At 36.1% G+C, this 20,806-nt stretch overlaps 1 protein-coding gene across 1 annotated transcript in view; it reads right to left on the bottom strand.

Annotated features, from left to right (window-relative positions):
- TUSC3 (tumor suppressor candidate 3) overlaps window positions 1-20,806 on the bottom strand; it is a 136,750-nt gene that overhangs the window by 92,195 nt on the left and 23,749 nt on the right. Inside the window, exon 2 of the mRNA XM_015816489.1 lies at window positions 1,989-2,158. Coding sequence (XP_015671975.1) covers window positions 1,989-2,158 — 170 coding nt within the window. The remainder of the gene's footprint in view (window positions 1-1,988; window positions 2,159-20,806) is intronic.

Consider the following 20,806-nt stretch of genomic DNA (forward strand, 5'->3'; position numbering starts at 1 on the left):
AACTTTTTTTTCCCCCCTAACAATGAATTTCACCTTTCCAGCCCAGCAACAAGAACACTCAAATCTAATCCAAACTATGAGATTCAGAAACTTAACTAGGTAATTAAAATCATTAAAATACACAAATAAATTTGGTGATATATCTTAATCATGTTTCCCTTCCAGGATCACTATTTCCGATAGAATCATCCCATCTGGGGCACTTATTTCCCTTTGTCTCATAACGTTCAGGAGAGATCCAATGAAGCAGCAGCAGCAACAGTCCCCTTCCCCAGCCAGCCATACTTTGCCAGCAGGCACCCCAGTTACTCCCTTGTCCTTCCTCTTTCCACATATAAGATTGCACCATTTTCCATTCCTTCATGATCCTCCGAAAAGCCCTACTGAAGCCTCTTCTCCTCCTCTTCCTCAGCTAACCCACAGAACTGCCTGCCACTTTGCTGGAGGGAGGTGGAACAAAGGAAGCTATGGACTACTGGATAAACTGCACCCTCACTCTCCATTCTAGCATGTGTCCAAAGGACCCATCCCTCCAGAAAAAAAAGAGGGCTTACCCATGGCACTACTCAGTCAGCCCTACCTTGGCAGCAGGCAGCAGTGTCACTCTTTCATTCTTCCCTCACTGGTAATTGCTATTAAGATATTTCAAATTTTGGGCTCAGTTCCTAAGCAGCCAATGGTCAGTCACTTGCCAGGACTTGTCACCAGCTGATTGGGTGCAGAGACCAAAGGAGAGGAAGAAGAAGTGGGGATACACCCTTGCCAACTTCCCTTGTGCCCTACAACCTACAAGTTTCCAGGAAATATAATCAGAAGATGTGATGGTGTTATCATAGGCACAACTTTGCCAAATTTCAATCCAATGGCAGTCATGGATCCATGTATTCTGTAAATAGTTTGTATTATGTTGCTCCAAAAATTGTTACTTTATGATGCACTATTTCATCCAATTGAAAGTTACAAGGTATCAATAGACACAAGAATTTCAGTAGTATAGAGATTGAACTGTATAATGGATATTGCTTTTATGAAATTTTTACTGACTTCTGTATTTTTATCTATTCTAGAATTTGTTATGTATTGGTTTACTGTTATAAATCACTATTACGTTGTAAGATTTAGTGACAAATAAATTAAATAAATAAACTGCATCAAGTTCAGTGCAGAATAGTAAGAACCCATCTACACAACTGCCAAAGAAGGAAATCACTGCTTCTTTTTTAGGTAGCATATTTTCATACAATTTTAAGCATACTCTTCCTCCCCCCCCTCCACTCTTTCATACATACCGTACTCTCCACAGCAATGATTGCAAGTCATAGAAAAGAGGTTTCAAAACATTACAAAAATATCTGGAGTAAATAGAAACAGGAACAAAAATCCAAGCAGAAACCTATGAAAGGTCAATTATGCTTTTTAAAAATATACTACCAAAAATGTTCAAAATTAAAAGCAAAATTAGAAGTTGCTGGATTTGGTAATAATTTACTTTAAAAATAGAAAATAATTCATGTTTAACCCATTTCTTGCAGAGACATAGAGGAGGAAATTCAGCATTATTAGGTCCAGATGCTATGTGGATTGTATAAATTCTCACATGGTCCAAACCTGACAGTAGATCAGGCCATTAGCAGAACAAGGAGCAGATGGAACCTGTACTGTATCTCCTCTAAACAAAGAATCTCTTCTTACTCTTTACATGGAACTGGTAAGATGAAGAGAAGCAAGAAATTTGAACACTATTATAACTTTTATAAACTTTCATAATGACTTCTTAGCTTTTATACAATAAATTCACTTATCAGACTTTATTTATTTATTTTTCAAGTCTGTATGGCTGCCCATCTGATAAAACAAGTGACTTCTTGGACTGTTGTGTGACACTCTATCCAACCTGCTAGGGGGAAATGCTAGATGTGCTAATTAAGTAGCTAAGAAACTTTTAATAGAGGAGAGGAGAGAAGAGGAAAGGAGAGGAGAGGACTTACCTGCAAACTGAGCATTGTCTCTGTGGCTGCAAAGCTGTAAACATCACAATCACTGAATAGTTGCGAGGTGGCGCCTTCACAAACCTTCTGAATTTATCTCCATTCATACGGATGACTGAGCGCCTTGAACTCCATTCAATAAGCTGTTCCACCTTCTCTGCTAAAAGATTCTGAAATCAAGCACAAAGATAAAGGTGTTAAAAAGTTTTATATGCCAGGATGCTGCCATAAATATAAATTGGCAAAATTTGTATACTATACTTCTGGAGTCACAAGCTTAAAATAGATGCTTCTGCTAGAATAATTTCATACTGCCATTTCCCTGGTTGGTTTAAGGAGACATTATAGTAGTCTCATGAATTTTTCTGAAATAATGATGTCTGAAGGAACAGAACAGGACTGAGTAATGTAAGCAACTGCAGGTGCCTCCTTTCAAAAATAGAATCTAATAAATTATAAAATTACTATATCCCATAGGTTAATTAAAATCCCACATGTAATCAGTAAAATATTTGAAAATTTCAACCATTTGAACTTATTTAGAAGGGACATGGAGGTCACTCTGCACCCAGAACTGAAAAAAGATTATTAAAACCTGGAACAGTACCTTCCATTCACATCAAAGCTTCTTGAAAAGCTATTATTTAACTAGGCATATTATGTACTATGTACAATTATGTACTATGGAAATACAAAAGTATAATATAGTTAAGTGCCATAAAAAAGTGCCAGAATTCCTCTTTCTCCCCCAACAGCAACAGAAATGCATATTTCACTGATTAGTGGGCTGACACAACATGTATTAATAGCAGCTGTCAATCTATAATAAAGAAATTACATAAGATAACAATACAAAAGCCTATATATTAGCAGGATATAGATGATGTGAAGATTTGGTTCTATAAATCTGACCATTCTGAAATAACTCCTCTTTTGTCCAGTTCACCAGCTGGGATCAGACCAGATATTTCACCATTTGCCTGATTCTTCCAATCTTTTACTCCTTAGCTTCTGGATTTTTTTATTGGCCTCCATGCCACTCACCTGGACAAACTTAGCATCTGTAACTATGAAAGCAAATCACAAAACCTATTTGCCCCAATTAAATTAAGTACAGTATTTCTGAATGTCCCTCTGTAGATCTACAGTTATGAATAATGATCTTTCAAAACTGTTTTCCAGCCATCTAACATAATAATAGCCTCCCTAATTTGATTAAGATGGGTAGCCATATAAATTTGCAAAATGAATGAGTGAATAAAAAAAAAAAGCACGTATTCGGAAATTACACATGTTGGTTCTCTCAACAGGGAATGATAAACTTGAAGGGGTCCTTGGTGCTCTCTAAGCTTAGTTGTTTTCTTGCAGATGTTTCATTACCCAAACCTTCATGGGGCAAAAGCCACTATGGATTTATAGAAAATAATACAACAGTTTCCTGTTACACTTTTTCAGAGTACACAGTAAACACCCATTGGTTGGCCAAAATGGCAGCCTCTGAGTTGTCAACACACTTATAGATGGTAAATTTAGGATTAAGATGAGAGGATTATCACAGGATTAGAGAGTTGGTGAGTTCCTACCAATATGAAACAGATGATTCGGAATAGCTTGTCATGTTATCAAGGCTGAATGGATAATGCATCCTGTTCTGAATAAAATCTCTGGTATCTCTGTTGACACAGGATACTAAGATTTACATAATTTTCACATATATAACTGTGGCCTCTGCTTGTCCAGTTATGTTGGATGCTTTTTAAGTTTTAAACATTTGCATGTAGACAAGAACCTTGAAGAGATGAGGCTTGATAAAAGCAGTCAAGACATAAAATCTAACTAAAGGACTGCTAGTAGAAAACCTGAATTCCATCATATAAACATTTTTCAAAAACCTTCAATATTTCATTTTTTTATCAAAATGTTTGAGCACATTGTGACATCTCAATATCATCCTCAGATGGCAATGATTATTTGGATGGTGGTGTGTTTCTAATATTTTGAGAAAGTTTTACTGTATTGAAAGTTCTAACATAGCTTTAAAATAGCTTTTTTTTAATCCAGGAGGGCAAAAATATCAACCCCTTATATTGACATCATCACTCTGCCCAGTGAAGTCCTCCAGAGGGTGTCTTTTCACCATAGCCCAGCTATTAGCTTGATGCATTTGATAATGTTTGAAGCCTGGATACAGGTTACTGCCAGCCGCGCAAATAGACTAGAACACAGAATCAATTCCACAAGAAGAATTATATTTTATTGAGATAGGCTTTAATAACAAAGCCTAGGGACAGTTTGTGCTATCCCTCTTCTCTTTCTTATAAGTTAGTGAATCTGGGAGATGTTTGCCTGGCCACTTCAAACATTATCTAGCTTCTCATAAATTAAATTACAGTATGTCTCATTCCTCTTTGCCTTGGTAACAGTTGTATATTTCTGTCAATGTCATCTCCAACATTGCAGTCCAGAACAATACAGAATAACAGAGTTCGAAGGGACCTTGGAGGTCTTCAAATTTAACCCCCTGCTCAAGCAGGAGACCCTATACTATTTCAGACAAAATGCTGTCCAGTCTCTTCTTAAAAGCCTCTAGTGACAGAAAATCCACAACTTCTAAAGGCAAGCCATTCCACTGATTAATTATTCTGTCAGTAAATTTCTCCTTAGTTCTAGGTTGCTTCTCTCCTTGATTAGTTTCTATCCATTGCTTCTTGTCTTGCCTTCTGGTCCTTTGGAAAATAAGTTGACCCCCCTCTTCTGTCTGGCAGCCCGTCAAATATTGGAACACTGCTATCATCTCACCCCTAGTCCTTCTTTTCACTAGATTAGACATACCCAATTCCTGCAATCGTTCTTCATGTTTTAGTCCTAATCATCTTTGTTGCTCTTCTCTGCACTCTTTCCAGAGTCTCAACATCTTTTTTAGATTGTGGTGACCAAAACTAGATGCAGTATTCCAAGTGTGGTCTTACTAAGCATGGTACTAACACTTCATATGACCTTGATTCTATCCCTCTGTTAATGCAGCCTAGGATTGCATTGGCTCTTTTGTTGGCTCCAGCAACCAATAAATTTAAATAAATAAGAAAAAATAATAATACAGGTACACATGATCAACTTGACAAATAATTTATGCTGGGAAGTACATGACAAAATGTACAAAATCCCTGTTATTTCTGCTGGACCTCTCAGTTCTATTCACTGAATAATAATGATAAAAACAATGCTGAATGATATTAACGAGAAATTTTATTGATGGAAACTCACAAAAAATAAAATTCAGTTAATGTACATGTAAATAAGATGCCATTCAATAAATATACATGCATAATACCATGTAAAGAAAGCTGAATACAATAAATGGCAGGCTGGAAGATGAAAAACATCTTAAATGGTTAGCAACCTACTGTCTTTGTGACCAATAACTCAGGACAATTTATACAATCTGAACAATGCATTGTAGAGTATGCCAGCTATATATTGGCAACTGATCAAAGCCCAATTATAGAACAGGATGAAAGGTACATTTAAAATACTTAGCATTAGAACCATTATTAAAAAGGCAAAACAAAGAATGTTCTTCCTGCATCAATTCAGGAAGTTCAAACTGCCCCAGGAACTGTTGATAATATTTTACAGAGGAATTATTGAGTCTGTCATTTGTACTTCTATAACTGTCTGGTTATAGACCAAACAGGACAGGTTCAACAGACTTCAACAGACAGTTAAGAGTGTAGAAAGAACAACTACGAACAGCCTGCCTTCAAGAGAAGACATGTATATTTGTGTGGGTCAGGAGGGATGAGAAGATATCTGCAGACCCCTTACATCCTGGACATAAACTGTTTTACGTCCTCCCTCGGGATGGCACTATAGGGCATGCCAAAGCAACTAAACACAAGGACAGTTTTTCCCCTCATGCCACCTAATTCTCACAGTGCTATCTAATGTCTATGTGTGTTTACCCATATAGTATGGCTGTAGTATTATTATTTATCCTTATTATTTTCTTTACTCCCCCCTCTTATTGGTATTATTATTATTATTATTATTATTATTATTATTATTATTACTGCTGTTATTGTTATGTTGCTTCTCCATGTACACTGATAGCTTCGGTATTGGAGCCAAATTCCTTGGTGTCTAATCACGCTTCGCCAAATAAGTTATTCAATTTAACTGAGTTCAATTCAAAATATTAGTTTGTTAGAAATACACTGACATATGGTCTTGAAAATCAATAAAAGGTTGGGAGGTCAAACATTGTTATACCATATCATGATAAAGAAATCTCTTAGACCAGGTTAATTATTTGTATGCATCAAACCTTATACTGACAATTAGGATCTGAAGGTAGTGTGGCAGAAATACGGTGTTTTGTAACACATATTGTTTGTCATGCATTCACTCTCAGCCCAACTCACCTCACAGGGTTGTTGTGAAGAAAATCGAGGAAGGGAGGAGTGTTAGATATGTTTGCCACCTTTGAGTTACTAATGAAGCCATAGATGCGGGATATAAATCTAATGAATAAATTCATCCTGCTCTCAATGCTGAGTATATACTAAGGAAAACTGGTTTGAAAGATGAGCAATATTTGCAACCAGAAGAAGAAATATCAATAACTTGTGCTATGCTGATGACACACCCTAATAGCCCAAACTTCAAAGGATCTGCAAGCTCTTGTAACAAAAGTCAAGGAGCACAGTAAAATGGGGCTAAAATTAAATATAAAAAAGACTGAAGTAATGACAATAGAAAGAATAACCACTCTTAGAATTGACAAGGAAGATATTAAACTGGGAGATAGCTTCTTCTTTTTTAAGCTAAATTATCAATAATAAAGGAACAAGCAATCAAGAAATATAATAATAGGGGAGCAGTACTGAAGACCTGCAATCTTTTCCACAGCACAGTTCAAAAGCATCAAAACTTTTTCTGTCCTGTTTCTTCAAAGTCTATCTTCCAATTCCATAGAGTGTCATTGGGAATACCCTTTTCTGATCTATTATTATCCTTGTAGGTATAGACATATCAAAGCTTTCGAAAAGAAATTCAAAAACTTTGACATGTTTATACCTACAAAGATAATAATAGATCAGAAAAGGGTATTCCCAATGACACTATGGAATTGGAAGATAGACTTTGAAGGAACAGGACAGAAAAAGTTTTGATGCTTTTGAACTGCGCTGTGGAAAAGATTGCAGAGAATACCATGGATGGTGATACTTCCTGAATGTGCCATGGTGAGCTGTCACCTTGCTGGCTTTCACTGGCTAGCAAAGCAGTTTTTATAAAGAGAATTGCTGGCATAATCTCTCTGGAACAAAGGAGAGGTTGAGATCATCCATGTGACCCAGGACAGCTGCTCCTCATGAGTAGACTGCAGAAACAGTTACGGTTGGTTTATGCATGGAGTGGCTGAGAGTCAAGACTGCATCACACTCGCACACCAGCGAGTGTGGACCTAAAGCCTGACTGAACTTTACATCTTAATCACCTTTTTGGATTTTTATTTCATTTTATTTGTTGCATATTGGATAAATCAAGACCCTTGGACTGGCAAGGTTTTATTTATTCATTGGGTGAGTTTCTGCCTCCTTAAAAGACAATGGTCTAAATTTTATTGTAAAGGTTTCAAAAATACATGATTTTTTAAAACTATGCAGCGAACAGGTGTTTAGTATATAGATTTTGAAAAGTTAATAACGGATTAAGGGACCAGAGGGATTTGGAATTATAGTTTTGAATTATTTAGAAGATATTTTCTCATGAGAAAAAGGAGATTTCTTTTTGTTTTGTTTTCTTTTGTTTTATTCTGATAAGGAGACCTTGAAGGCTGGACATTAGAGCCAGAGAATAAAGAAAATGGAGCAGAAATTTTTGAATATCTTTCAACCACATTTTTGGACAGAATGTATCAAATGCTTGATAAAACTGACAGTGCATGTTCTAATGAATTTATAAAACACTTGCAATGAAAGTCTATGAAATTAATTTAAAGGGGGATTTAAATGTAGTACAACTGAATCTGATGACCTGTTCCCTAAAGGATGTGAGCCGTCATTAAACCAGGAAACTGATCTGGGTAATTTTTTATTTTGGATAGACAAAAAGCTCTGCTAAGACTTGCAAAACTTTTTTAGAAGTGACAAACAAAAGCATAAATTTTACTTATCGATAGAAAAGCAATCTATTAAAGTTCTGAAGGATTTTCACTTTGAAACCCAGAGCAGCAAACTACTCCTGAGATTTTTTGGGAGGAGTTGTAGCTTAATTAAAAAAAAATCAGAGAAGATTTATAAGATTGGCTTGCTTGACCAGAATTAAAAGAAGAAAATAGTTGTATCTGGTTTCCTTTCTGGATTTTTGTTCACAATAATTTATTGACACAGCATTTGGACCTTGTTTTCCTTATCTCTAAGCGATGAGCTATGGGGAGAAGAGAGATTATGTTTTGTTTAGAGATGGTGATAAGCTACTAAAATTGTTTTTACCTTCTGTGCTGAAGCAGTAAGTTACTTCTTTTTTCTCTTTTCTTTCCTTCCTTCCTTTCTTCCTTCTTTCTCTTCCCTTCCCTTCCCTATCTCCTTGTATTTTTTGTTTTGTATTGACTTTTATTCTCTTCAGTTATAATTCTTAATAAAATTATTTGAAAAAATAATTTTATGGATATCGAAGAAAAGAAGCAAATAGATCAATGAACAATGAACCCAAAGTTCTCACTCAAAGTATAAATTACCAGGCTAAAATTATCTTACTTAGGATGCACAGGCCTAGTTCTCTGGAGAAGCTCTAATAATAGGAAAGGTGGAAGGAAAGGGAAGAAGGGATGGCCACCAGTGTTAATGAGTGCATAGTTTGAAGACCTGTAGGACCAAGTTAGGGGCAGATCATCATGGAGAAAATCTATCTATGTAGTCGCTAAGAGTTGCCACATAGTTGATGGTATATAATCAAATATAGTTTCAAAATATAAAACTATATATAACACATCAGTTAATTTCATCCAATTACCCCAGAAACATCCATTTTAATTGGTAAAGGAGCTTTAGGTTATCAAAAGTAATTAATTTATACAGAATACCTCCTTTTTAACCAAATATATTAAGATTTTTATCCAAGAACTTTCCCATGTGGAGCCCAGTCATTTTCCCTCATTAATGTCATATTGGTTCAGGCCACTTTCTCTTCTAGCACTTTCAGGCTAACAGATCTCATCTTCTGAAAAATTACATATTTAATATATTAAAATATTTAAAACTATGCATCACTAAAATTTGGAATTCATGTGTGAAACCCAGCCTTATCACCTTCTGGAAGACCACAAGATAGCATCTGCGATGCAGTGTCTTTCAAGGGAGACACAGATGGAAATGAAAATAGGAAGCTTCTTGGAGACAAATGAATACCACCCCATGCATTCTTAAATGTCCTCAGCCAAAGGGGCAGTCTGAACTTGCACCATTAAATCATGGATATTTTGCTGCCAAACTTAGGGAATGCATTTTTGGAAGTTTTGAAGGTCTCTTGTGGCTTAGCGCTTTAAACACTTAAAAAACACCAAGGAAACAGTGAGAATTAAGCAATTAAAACAGGATGTGGACAAGAAACTGACAATCAGAAGGTATAGGGCAAAGCACTATAAGGATTAAAGCGCAAGCTTGAGCTAGAGGAAAGGACCAGAAAAAAGCATACCCCAGAAGAACCAAATGCTTTAATACTACCTCATTCTCAGAAGGATCCCAAGGTGAATTAGAACAATCCCATTTTCTGTTCTGTGACTCACTCAATATGGCACACACAGAGATTTCAGTCACATAAATAAGAAATGGGTACAAGTCAGAATCCAATTTCAATCCGATTTCAGATATTGTGTGACATGGTCACATAAACAACACTAGATCTACAGATAACCAAATGGTCACTGGGCCTATGTTTCTTGAAAAGTGTCTTTTTGTCTCTTAATAAATACTGCTGAAATTGAGAAAAATGCATATCTTGGGGGAGAGGAAACAGATTCAGGAAGACAGCACATAAATGCTACAAAGAATGTTGTGTAACCAAAACATTGCACACTGGCATCATACACAGGTTCAACTGTAAATATTTCAACCAACATTATTAGCACAAACAAGGTGCTGATTATAGCAAAGAAGAAAAGAGCACATAACTACAATGAAGTTGTTAGACCAGAAGTACTTATTTGTGCCTTTAGAATGAACCATACATTTGACTGGATACACACAGAAATAATTCACTAAACAAACAGCAGAAGAGCCAGAGAATTCCTGAAAGCTGTGAACTCAATTGAAGCAACCATTATCAGAATAATAAAACTAGAAAACAAATTACCTTGCAATCAGGTATGAGATCTAAACCATTAACAGACTGACAAGGCAGACTCAATAGAACAAAACTAATACCATGACTTACTAATAATCAATGAATAGTTTCCAAGAAGTATCCAATCACTAATCAGTCTCACAGAATTCAAATTCCACATTGACTGTAAATAGGGCAAAGTAAACCTCACTTCTAGATTTTTGCATTAAGGAAGCCTTGCTGGAACAGACAGATGTTTGCAATAATTGTAATCTACATTTCAGTGCCGATCTTCCTAGGCCTAGAAGTCCCAGCCTGCCCCAAAAGGTATGTACAAATTGGAATATTTGATTTTGAATAAGGCTTTCAAATTTTTCAGGCATAAATGTAGTTTGTGGAAAGAAGAAGTATTTTTGATACTGGATATATAACCAGAGACATATGATAAGCAACTTATAATGGTATTCGGAGGTGTTTTTGAGGAATTGCAATAAGACCTTGAATAACTGATACCAGCTGCGTTGTTGGTTCCCATATAAAATGTTATATAAAATGATCTGTGATAAAATCTGAGAATGTGAATAAGAATTTGCCATTAAACATACAAAAAACTGGATGACCCTTAAAACTTAAGAGCAAAATAAGAATGTTAGTCCCAGAGAGTAACTGATTTTTTTTTCTTGCTGGACTTAAAAAAGAGGGATTTTTAAAAAGTTTTGAAGAAATTTGAAACAAGGATCAACAATTATTTGAATGGATTAAGGAGCAACACTGTTTTTATGCAAAAGGAAGGAACATAAAGTTGTTTTACTTGATCATGGTTAAAATGGAACATGTTATTTTGGGTGGTTCTTTTTGGACCTGTTGACATCTAGACTAGAAAGATGTTGTGCTTTGGATTTGCTTATAGCTGGCATAGAGTTTAAGCCTTTTTCCCTACAGTCACTTTATGTCTCCTAATCTGACAGCATTTAAATAGGCTTAATATCTAATTGTCTTTTCCTTAAAGCAAGGGATGTTTATAAACGTATTCTCTTAAAGGAAGCATCATTTCTTTTTGTCATTTTAAACTCAGCCTTTTGTTTATACTATGATATTGGGACCACTTTATGACTTTTAAATATGGATTTGTTTACAGTTATGAGTTAAGATATGCCAAGATGACTTTAACATTTTTTAATTAATGTTGTTATTTTAGAGTTGTTTGGACATCTTACTAACTCCTGGGTCCGAGACAATGTTACTTATTAGATTTGCCTGTACTTAAGCATTGAGTTATAGCACAAAGAGTTTTATATCTGTTAATTAAGATGAAGTGAAATGATAGCAAAATTATTTATACTTGAACTAATGAAATTGCTTTCTTGGTTTTCTTCTTCTTCTATGTTTTCTTATGTGTTTTCTTGTAGTTGTTATTCACTCTATGTTTTACTTCTTTTTATATTATCTTTCACTATTGTAATTAAAACTTTTAATAAAATTATAAAAAAGAGATACAAGCCACCTGATTTTTGAAACAAAAGAAAGTTCAATGGGTTTGGAAAAGACTTGTGAACTAATTATAAACTATTCAATAGCAAGCTCAAAAGTAAGAAGCAGGCAGTGATTCACATTTTTCTACAAACAACTTTGCAAAGAAATATCTATTAAGCAAACTGTACATTAGTAATGCCTATAGGTTGTAAGACATTTCGTTTTCCTTAAATAAACTAGGCATTCCCTCCAATTTCGGTTTTCTTCTCCTAAATTTTCTACTTCTGTATATATTTCTCTTTGGGCTGTTTGAAGAATTTTCTACTTTCTCCTTTTCTCCTTTCATTGCCATAACTTTATGTATATATATCCCAAGATCAAAATGATTAATCATTTTCTTGTTTATCAGCGGGCCTACTATGACTCTCTACACAAAACTACTACTAAAAGGAAAGGATTTATTTATAACAACATTTACTGAACCAGTATGCGCATTTTTCTATTCCAAGAAATGAAGGGCAGCATATTCTTTATTGGTTTTTAATCAACTGTTCTCAAAAACCTACTCTTGAAATTGCTTTGATAAGTAATTAACCACAGCTCGCTTAAGGAAGGTCAACATGTACTTTTTATTGGCTACCCAATCTTTGCAGCCTGTTCCATGAAGAACATGAATTCATTAATCCATTTTTGTGGGCATTAATACCTTTTTTATGAAACATACTAGTCAATATTAGGAAGCAAAATAAAATGGAGGCAACAGGATATTCAGCTGAGTATACACTAATGTAGTAAAGGCAAGGTATGCTGCTCAGTACTCAAAGAAGAGAAGACAAGATAATATAACTTTGCTGCTTTGAAGATGAGAAAATTAAACTGCTTCAAATCATGGGACATTACTAGAAAAATACAGCATAGTATTACATAAAAGTGAACTGATGGATGCATGGCTTTGATAAGATACAGCTTATAGAGAAGATCTCTCTGAGAGAGGGAGGGAGGGAGGGAGAAGAAGAGGGAGAGAGAGAGAGAGAGACCACTTGCTGCCACCACCATGCTCTCCAAATACAGGAATGCCAGGTCTTTCATACTTTGCTTATGAAATATCTGGGAAGGAAACAGATTTTTGTTCTGCTTGATTCTACTTGAGAGAATCAAATACAAAACAAAAGGAGACTTTCAAGAAAGAAGCTAAGGGTTAGCTAAAAAGATTTCTCTATTGTACAAACACTCTTCTAGCTTGGACAAGTCAGGCACATGCCACAGCTCCAAACAATCCCTATTGCCAATATGCATCCTTTCCACAGAGAAATGCTGATGCTTATACCTTTAAAACACTAAGTTGCATACTGGAAAATTCCAGTTTGGAACTTTTGAAAAATTGGAATATTTGTACAACTATTGTAAAACAAACTTTTAAACAGTTTTAAACACAGCTTTCACATTTGTTAATTTAAAAACTAAAGTTCTTTTTTTAAGATTTATTTATCATTTATCATTTAACACATATATAGATAGTCCTCAACTTATTCCCACAATTGGGACCAGAAATTTAATTGCTAAACAAGGCTGTTGCTAAGTTAGTCATGCCTGATTTTATAACCTTTTTACCATGGTTGTTAAGTGAATCACTACCACTATTAAGTGAATCACATGGTTGTTAAACAAATCTGGCTTCCCCCACTGGTTTTGCTTGTCGAAAGCCAGCTGGGAAGCTCATAAATAGTGATCACATGAGTCTGGGGAATGCTGCAACTGTTGCAAATGCAGGCCAGTTGCCAGTTGCACCTGAACTTTGATCATGTGACTGTAGGGTGCTGTGATGGTTGTAACTACAAGGACTAGTCGCAAGTTATTTTTTTTCAGCATTTCCGTAACAGAACAGCCATTCAGGCTGTAAGTCAAGGTCTATCTGAACAACATACACATGAAAGAAAGTTAAAAGGAAATGTTCAAATCCACATTCAGATGTCATGGAATTCAAATATACAAGCCAGTTTTTCCTACAGTGAATCTCTCCACATGTTAGAACTGCAATTTGTATATTCCTAAAAAGAGCCAGTTTGTAGTGGTTAAGGGAATTAGGTGTGTGAGTTCTAGTCCAATATGAAGGCCAGCTGGGTGAACTTTGGCCAGCTCTTGGCTCTAGGAAACAGGCAATGGCAAAAATTGACATAACGTGAATGTGCAACCTATTGATGATTTAAAATATCTGCTGAATCAAAAAAAAGTTACTTGTTTTTCTCTCCTTGCTCTACAAATGTCAGAGGCAGATACAATAGGAATCCAAGAGCAAATTTTTTCTAAATATAGAAGCATTTGTAACTTGCTTATAAGATGTGCATGCAAAAATGACAACATTAAGAAACAGACACACTTCATCATATAAAAGCATAAAAGCACGATCATTTCCTTTAGCTACAGCTAACGTAAAATGCATTCAGAACTAAACTGCTAAAGTTCCAAATCATTGTGTTCAATGTGATATTAACACAGTTTGACAAGAGATATTGGCTTCTGCATTAATCTATCCTCTTTCATTAAATACCTACATACAAACAGACCATTCTAAAGCCCAAAATGAAATCTAACATTAATATATTCCTTCCCACACACAGAAACAAGAGTATAGGCAGTCCCCGGTTTAAGAATGAGTTCTATTAACAAGAGTATAGGCAGTCCCCGGTTTAAGAATGAGTTCTATTTCCTAACCCTGTCTTTAATCCGGATTTGTACTTAAGTCTCAATGAGGCTACTGACCTCTATTTCTGCCTACAAGGATGAAAAACAACAAAAACAAACTTGTTTTATACCTTAAAACTGAATTAAGAGGCCACAAATGTCCAACAAAGAGAACCCAATTCAAGGAAAATGTACTGGAATTCAATCTCTCATGGTCCTAAAGGGTTACGGTTAGGTTTCTTGAAGGGAAAGTGATCTGACTAAAAAGGCCGACAAACTGCTTCCTCAAGCTGACAAACTGCTGAAGCCACGCAATGCTTTCACAAATGGCTGAAAATAGGCTATCTATGTATTAAAAATACATGCACTATGTCAGTGGTGGCGAACCTATGGCACAGGTGCCAGAGGCGGCACTCAGAGCCCTCTCTGTGGGCACGTGCGCCATCGCCCCAGTCCTAGGCCTTCAGCTGGGTTTTATAAAACCTTTTCACTTTAGGCCTCCGTTGCCATGTACAAAAAAAAAGATTCAATCAATCAGTCAATTTCAACTTCTCGCTGGAAAAAAAAAGATCTTGCAAAGTTGGAATTGATTGATTGAACTTTTTAGCCCCACCCAGTCTGCTGTTACCACTGCAGCTACGCCACCCAATGGGCCACACCCATCCAATGGGCCACACCCACCTAATGGGCCACACCCACCCGATGCATAAGTGGGTTTTGGGTTGCAGTTTGGGCACTCAAGTCTCTAAAAGGTTCGCCATCACTGCATTATGTTGCTACGCTCATGAAAGCATTGCAGTTTCAATGATTTGTTAACTTGAGAAAAGAGTACTAGAATGGGTTAGCAGTCTGCCATTTTGTAACAGGTAGGGATTGCTTTTAAGTTGGATGTTCTTAACTTGGGGACTGTCTGTACTGATGGATGGTGGTCAATAAGGCAACAGAAGGCATTATCTCTTTTTTCTTCAATCAATTAACCGGAACAGATGTTGGTTAATAGTTGCTAGCTGCTTCTATCATTTCAGCTAGTATTCTGGTCTCATTACCACATCTCTCTTGAGCCAAAAATGAAATATTTAATATGTGTAAATGACTTACTTTATAGCAGGCCATTGTTTTTCTTTTCTTTAAAGCATACAGCTTTTCTGTTTTTACTGTTTTAATGTCACTCATCTTTCAGAAATCTCAGGCATCCCCAAACAATCTAACCTGAAATGGACAACTGCTGAACATCGATTATAGAATAGCACTAGGTATAAATGTGAACTTTTTCTGAGACACTTGAAACATCTAGTTATGAGCCCTGGTAGCGCAGTGGTTACAATGCAGTATTGCAAGCTAACTCTGGCCCTGGTCAGAACTTCAATCCTGACCGGCTCAAGGTTGACTCAGCCTTCCATCTTTCTGAGGTCAGTAAAATGAGGTCCCAGATTGTTGGGGGAAATATGCTGATATTTGTAAACTGCTCAGAGAGTGCTGTAAAGCACTATGGAGCGGTATATAAGTCTAAGTGTTATTGCTATCTTGCTGATATTCTTTAGCTAGGTCATGAAAACTACTCACGAGAAGAAAGCCAACTTCAAAATAAAGAGAATGGCTCAAGTCTTTGATAAATTGGATCTTGATGGGACTTTATATGAAAGTCTAGCTGATTAAATGAAGACTAGGATCCATCAAGGAACATTTTAACTTTTCTCTGCATTTTCAAGAACTGCTGACAAGATTTTTGGTTTCTGCATATCAATTTTCTGTAATACCATAGAGACTGTGTTGCAATAATTATAATGAAGGATTCAGCTCTCATTCCATTCATAATTTTAAAAAATCAGTTATGTTTTAGAATAAAGAATTAAGCTTTTAAAATAACATCTGTCTGCTGCTACATTCTTATTAGTACAATTTCTTTATAAATTAAGAAGTTTGGTTTTATTTTCAACAGCTGGTTCTAATATGGTTATATTTAACTGTAATGATCAGCAGACTTACAATATCCAATTATTACTTTTGGGATGCAATCTTATAATTGCTACTAGTCAGCGGACCAACATAATAAACTGGAAGGTTTATATGTTTGCATAGATAATCCTGCAGAAGTTCTTCATTTCAGAAGAGAATCTTTATTTTGCATGAACAATTATTTGAAAATATGAAGGGCAGTCTGTGGGCTCAGATCCTTATCCTTTTTCTATTTGTTCATTCAAAAATCTCTATTTAGAAAAAAAAATGTTTAAAATAAACACAATCCTATGTCCTAGTTATTCATCTTGTCCAAGACAACATCAACTGTAAAATGGTATGCATACAATGCATTTTTCTTTCTGCTAAAGCTGTGTTAAAAGAGCATAATGCACTGAAAATGCCAAGTCCCCACAAAAAATAATTTGAACAAACTGTTATCCAGACATTTTTTATGTTCTTCACTTCCGCAATCCTTTTGGGTTTCACTACAGGCCAGGCCTTGTGGCCAATCTGGAAACAAACTAAACTGGTATTTCCTACAGCAGGGGTCCCCAACCTATGGTCTCTTGGCAGGCAGGCCACGGAAACGGCTAGCTGGTGTGCGCACATGTGGGCGCGCATTCCCCCCACTCACACCCACAGCCCCATTTACGCATGCGCATGGGCTTGAACAGAGATGCTAGAACGGAGATGCTAGCATGGGGTGGGTGTCCGCAGCCCATTTGCACATGTGCCACTAGCTCAGGTGGTTTGCGTGGCCCATTTGCACATGCACAAAAGGGTCGCTAGCTGCTGTGGGGTGTGTGCGGCTGTTCACGCATACAGCACCAGTGCATGCCGTGCCAGTGTGCGTGGCCTCGTGAGCACACATACACACACATGCACCAATTTTGAAGCTGCTCTCCTTCCCTCCGGTCCTTGAGCCAGGAAAGGTTGGAGACCTCTGTCCTACAGAATTAGGCTTGCTCATAAACAAAATTTAAGAGGATTATAGCAAAAAAAAAAACCTTTGTGAAAAGGAACTGTTTTATATTTTAACAAGAATACTGACAGTTTCTGAACTGTCTAATCTGGGTAAGGTGAAAGAGGAAAAGAACTACAAATTGTAAACCTTAATATTTTGATATACCTACAAGAACTGTAGACGTTGTAGAGGGAGAACTATGTTAGTCTATGATACAAAAAATCAGAAGGAATCTGATAGAACCTTTTCCAACTGCTTAAAAAGTCATAAGATTTCATGAGATGCAGGTTACATGAGATGCACATAGAGGATAGATTAATGTAGGATTTAAATTGCAAAGAAAACATATTCCCTACATATACACAAAATTGGTATTTTACACATATGCGGCTCACTTCAGTGCAATTGCGACTTATTTCAGGTAAGCCGGCAAATGCTGAATAAATTAATAAAGTTTCAGAGAGAAAAATGCCAAACTTTTTAAAAACAATTATGGATTTGTAGGACGAAATGATTTTTTTTTCATATTTATGTTGTTTAGAAATCCACATTTTAGTTGTAAACCATTCTTTGTCAACACTCCATAGTTTCAGAATTTATGTACAACAGTTACAAAATAAATCAGTGCACATCACAGAAGGGGTTTAGCACCACACAGTTTTGGAAAGTAATAGTTTCCCAAGACAATTTTGCATATGAAAGTTGCTCATTTAATTTCAAAGGGATGAAAAAACATCATATTGCGCTTTAATTGCTAAAAAATGCTGTTTCAGCTAACAAAGTTATAATTTATTCTCCATCAGCAGAGCAAGCATGTGCTCTGCATGAAAGAACCCTGTGTTAAGTTCCTTTTAAACCAAATGTTTTTGCTTTCCATGCAGATTTGATCTGAGAGAAAGACAAACTCTACATTTTGCACATGAAATAAAATCCAACTGAACCTTTAAACCAAAAGTTATAAGCTTAAATTATTAAGGATCTACTTATCTGGACAACATTTATACCTAAACTTTATTTATAGTAGTCAGTCAAAATGATTTGGTTCATTTTGGTTTAATGTGTTACATCACGGGTGTCAAACTCCCCTCATCAAGTGACATGTCGAGACGTATCACGACTTTTTTCGCATTGCCGCAGCTGGGGTGGGCACAGCCTCCACATGATGCAAACAGCCCACGGGCCGGCAGTTTGACACCCCTGTGTTACATGAACCCTGACATTGTGATGTTTAACTGTAGTGTCTGTCTATCTTCTGTGTCTCTATGATTTTGATTCTTGTCAGTTGCCTGAATAAGATTTTGGAAGTCGTTGACACTGCCTCTTTCCTAATGCTGAGAAAGATTGACTGGCCCATGGTCATCCAGTACATATAGCTATGTCTCTCCATCATAATAATGCCCTTGGATCTCACATAATGTAGCTTCAATCCAATGCTTTGGGATAGTGCTTCCTTTTACAGAGAATAAGGTAACAATAAACTGGGATGGAAGAAAATAAGCCCAGCTGGGAACTCAAAAGACAGCAACCTTATCAGAAGTTAAGTAACTGCTTTATAGCTAATTTCAGTTGTCCTAGCACTGAGTGACAGATACATACTTGCCCAAACCAGCCATTTTCTATTCTGCCCATAATTAACTTTCAAAAATCCAAATGTGCTTACTGACCAAAACATTTGCTTATTTGTGCTCTAAAGCACTGCACATAAAGAAAAGCTGCTTCTAAGCACTAGAAATATGTTTTGATTAAAACATGGTAAGGCAAAAAAGTTTCCAGTAAATGAGAAAGGGGTAGAAACTGAACAATCTAGTTCACAACTGAAGCACATTCCACTATTACAAAGTCACATTTTCATTCAATGCAGTATGTTTTACTATATCCCAGGCACCACTGAAAACAAAACCTGAATGTGGAGATAGTCACTAATTTAGATAGCTATTGAAAGAGAACAAGCAACGGCTATTAGGGTTGATGGCTGTTTGCTACCTCCAAAATATGGTGCCATGCCTAAAATATTTGCTGATAGAGAGCAACAGTGAAGGAAGGCTGTCAACCTTCTGCCCATGTTTATAACCTTCCTAAATTCACCAGCTGGTCACTGCATGACCATGAGTGCTGGATGGAAGGTTGTTTATCTGTTTCAGCAGGGTTTTTCTTAAGGCTTTTGTAACAACTATACAAAGCAATGTTGTTTCCACCCATTGTTTATATGTGTGCTCGAGAACCTTTTTATAGGTGGCCAAAGGGAGGAAGGAACACTCCAATTACATTAAACAGTATGTGGTCACATTTTTCTCTTAGACACTTAATTGACCCTCCTTTCCTCCTTGCAAATAATCCTAGCCAAGTTTGAAAACTAAAAACTGGATGGCTCATTGAAATGAATTTTGAATAATATACCCCATAGAGGAAAATGCTTCAGGGTGCCAAACTTAGACTGTTATGGAGCACCACAAGAAGCCTGCAATAAGAGAAACTGTTAAAGCTTAAATCCTTTGTTTGGAATATTACCTGTCAGTCAGAACTGAACAATGATATACTGTATGTTTGTGGAAGATCAATCTTTCAATATTTCTGACCTAAAACAGAATAGTCTGCTCGTGTATTCTTCAAGTTTTGACTGGAAAGTCTTTGTACCACTATTAAAAAAAACACAGATATCCAGTGAAGCACATGAAATATTTAAATATTTTTCAGTAACTCAGAATTCAGCTCTTCCATTACAGATAGTCCCCAACGTACAACAGTTTGTTTAGTGATCATTCAAAGTTACAATGACACTGAAAATTGATTTATAACCAGTTTTCACACTTATGACCATTGTAGCATCCCCATGGCCATGTGATCAAAATTCAGACACTTAGAAATTGACTCATATTTATGATGGTTGCAGTGTCCTGGAGTCACATGATCCCCTTTTACAACCTTCTGACAAGCAAAGTCAATGGTGAAAGCAGATTCACTTAGCACTAATTTAACAACTACAGTGGTTCACTTAACAACTGTGGCAAAAAAAGGTTGTAAAATGAGGCAAACTCACTTAACAACAAAAAATTTGGGCTCGATTGTGGTCATAAGTTGAGAACTACCTGTATCTTATGATAGTTCGGTTCTGCCCTTCTTTCAAAGAAAGGAAACAGAGAGTTGAGTAATGGATTTTAGGAGAGAATGTTGAGGATCTTATCAGTAGGACTGGATAAAATTCATTGGATATTTATTTATTTTATTTATTTATTTAATTGAATTTTTACCCCGCCCTTCTCCTTACGGACTCAGGGCGGCTGACAGCCTGATAAAAAACAAATACAAAAAATACCCCAATACTATCGTTAAAAAACATAATTAAAATGAAATATTAGATTTGGCCTTTGATTAATTTAAAATTGTTTTTTAAAAACCCCGCTAAAAATTTCCCCTTAGG

The sequence above is a fragment of the Protobothrops mucrosquamatus genome, unplaced genomic scaffold (assembly GCF_001527695.2).
Source record: "Protobothrops mucrosquamatus isolate PMUCROS unplaced genomic scaffold, P.Mucros_1.0 scaffold458, whole genome shotgun sequence".
Lineage (NCBI taxonomy): Eukaryota > Metazoa > Chordata > Lepidosauria > Squamata > Viperidae > Protobothrops > Protobothrops mucrosquamatus.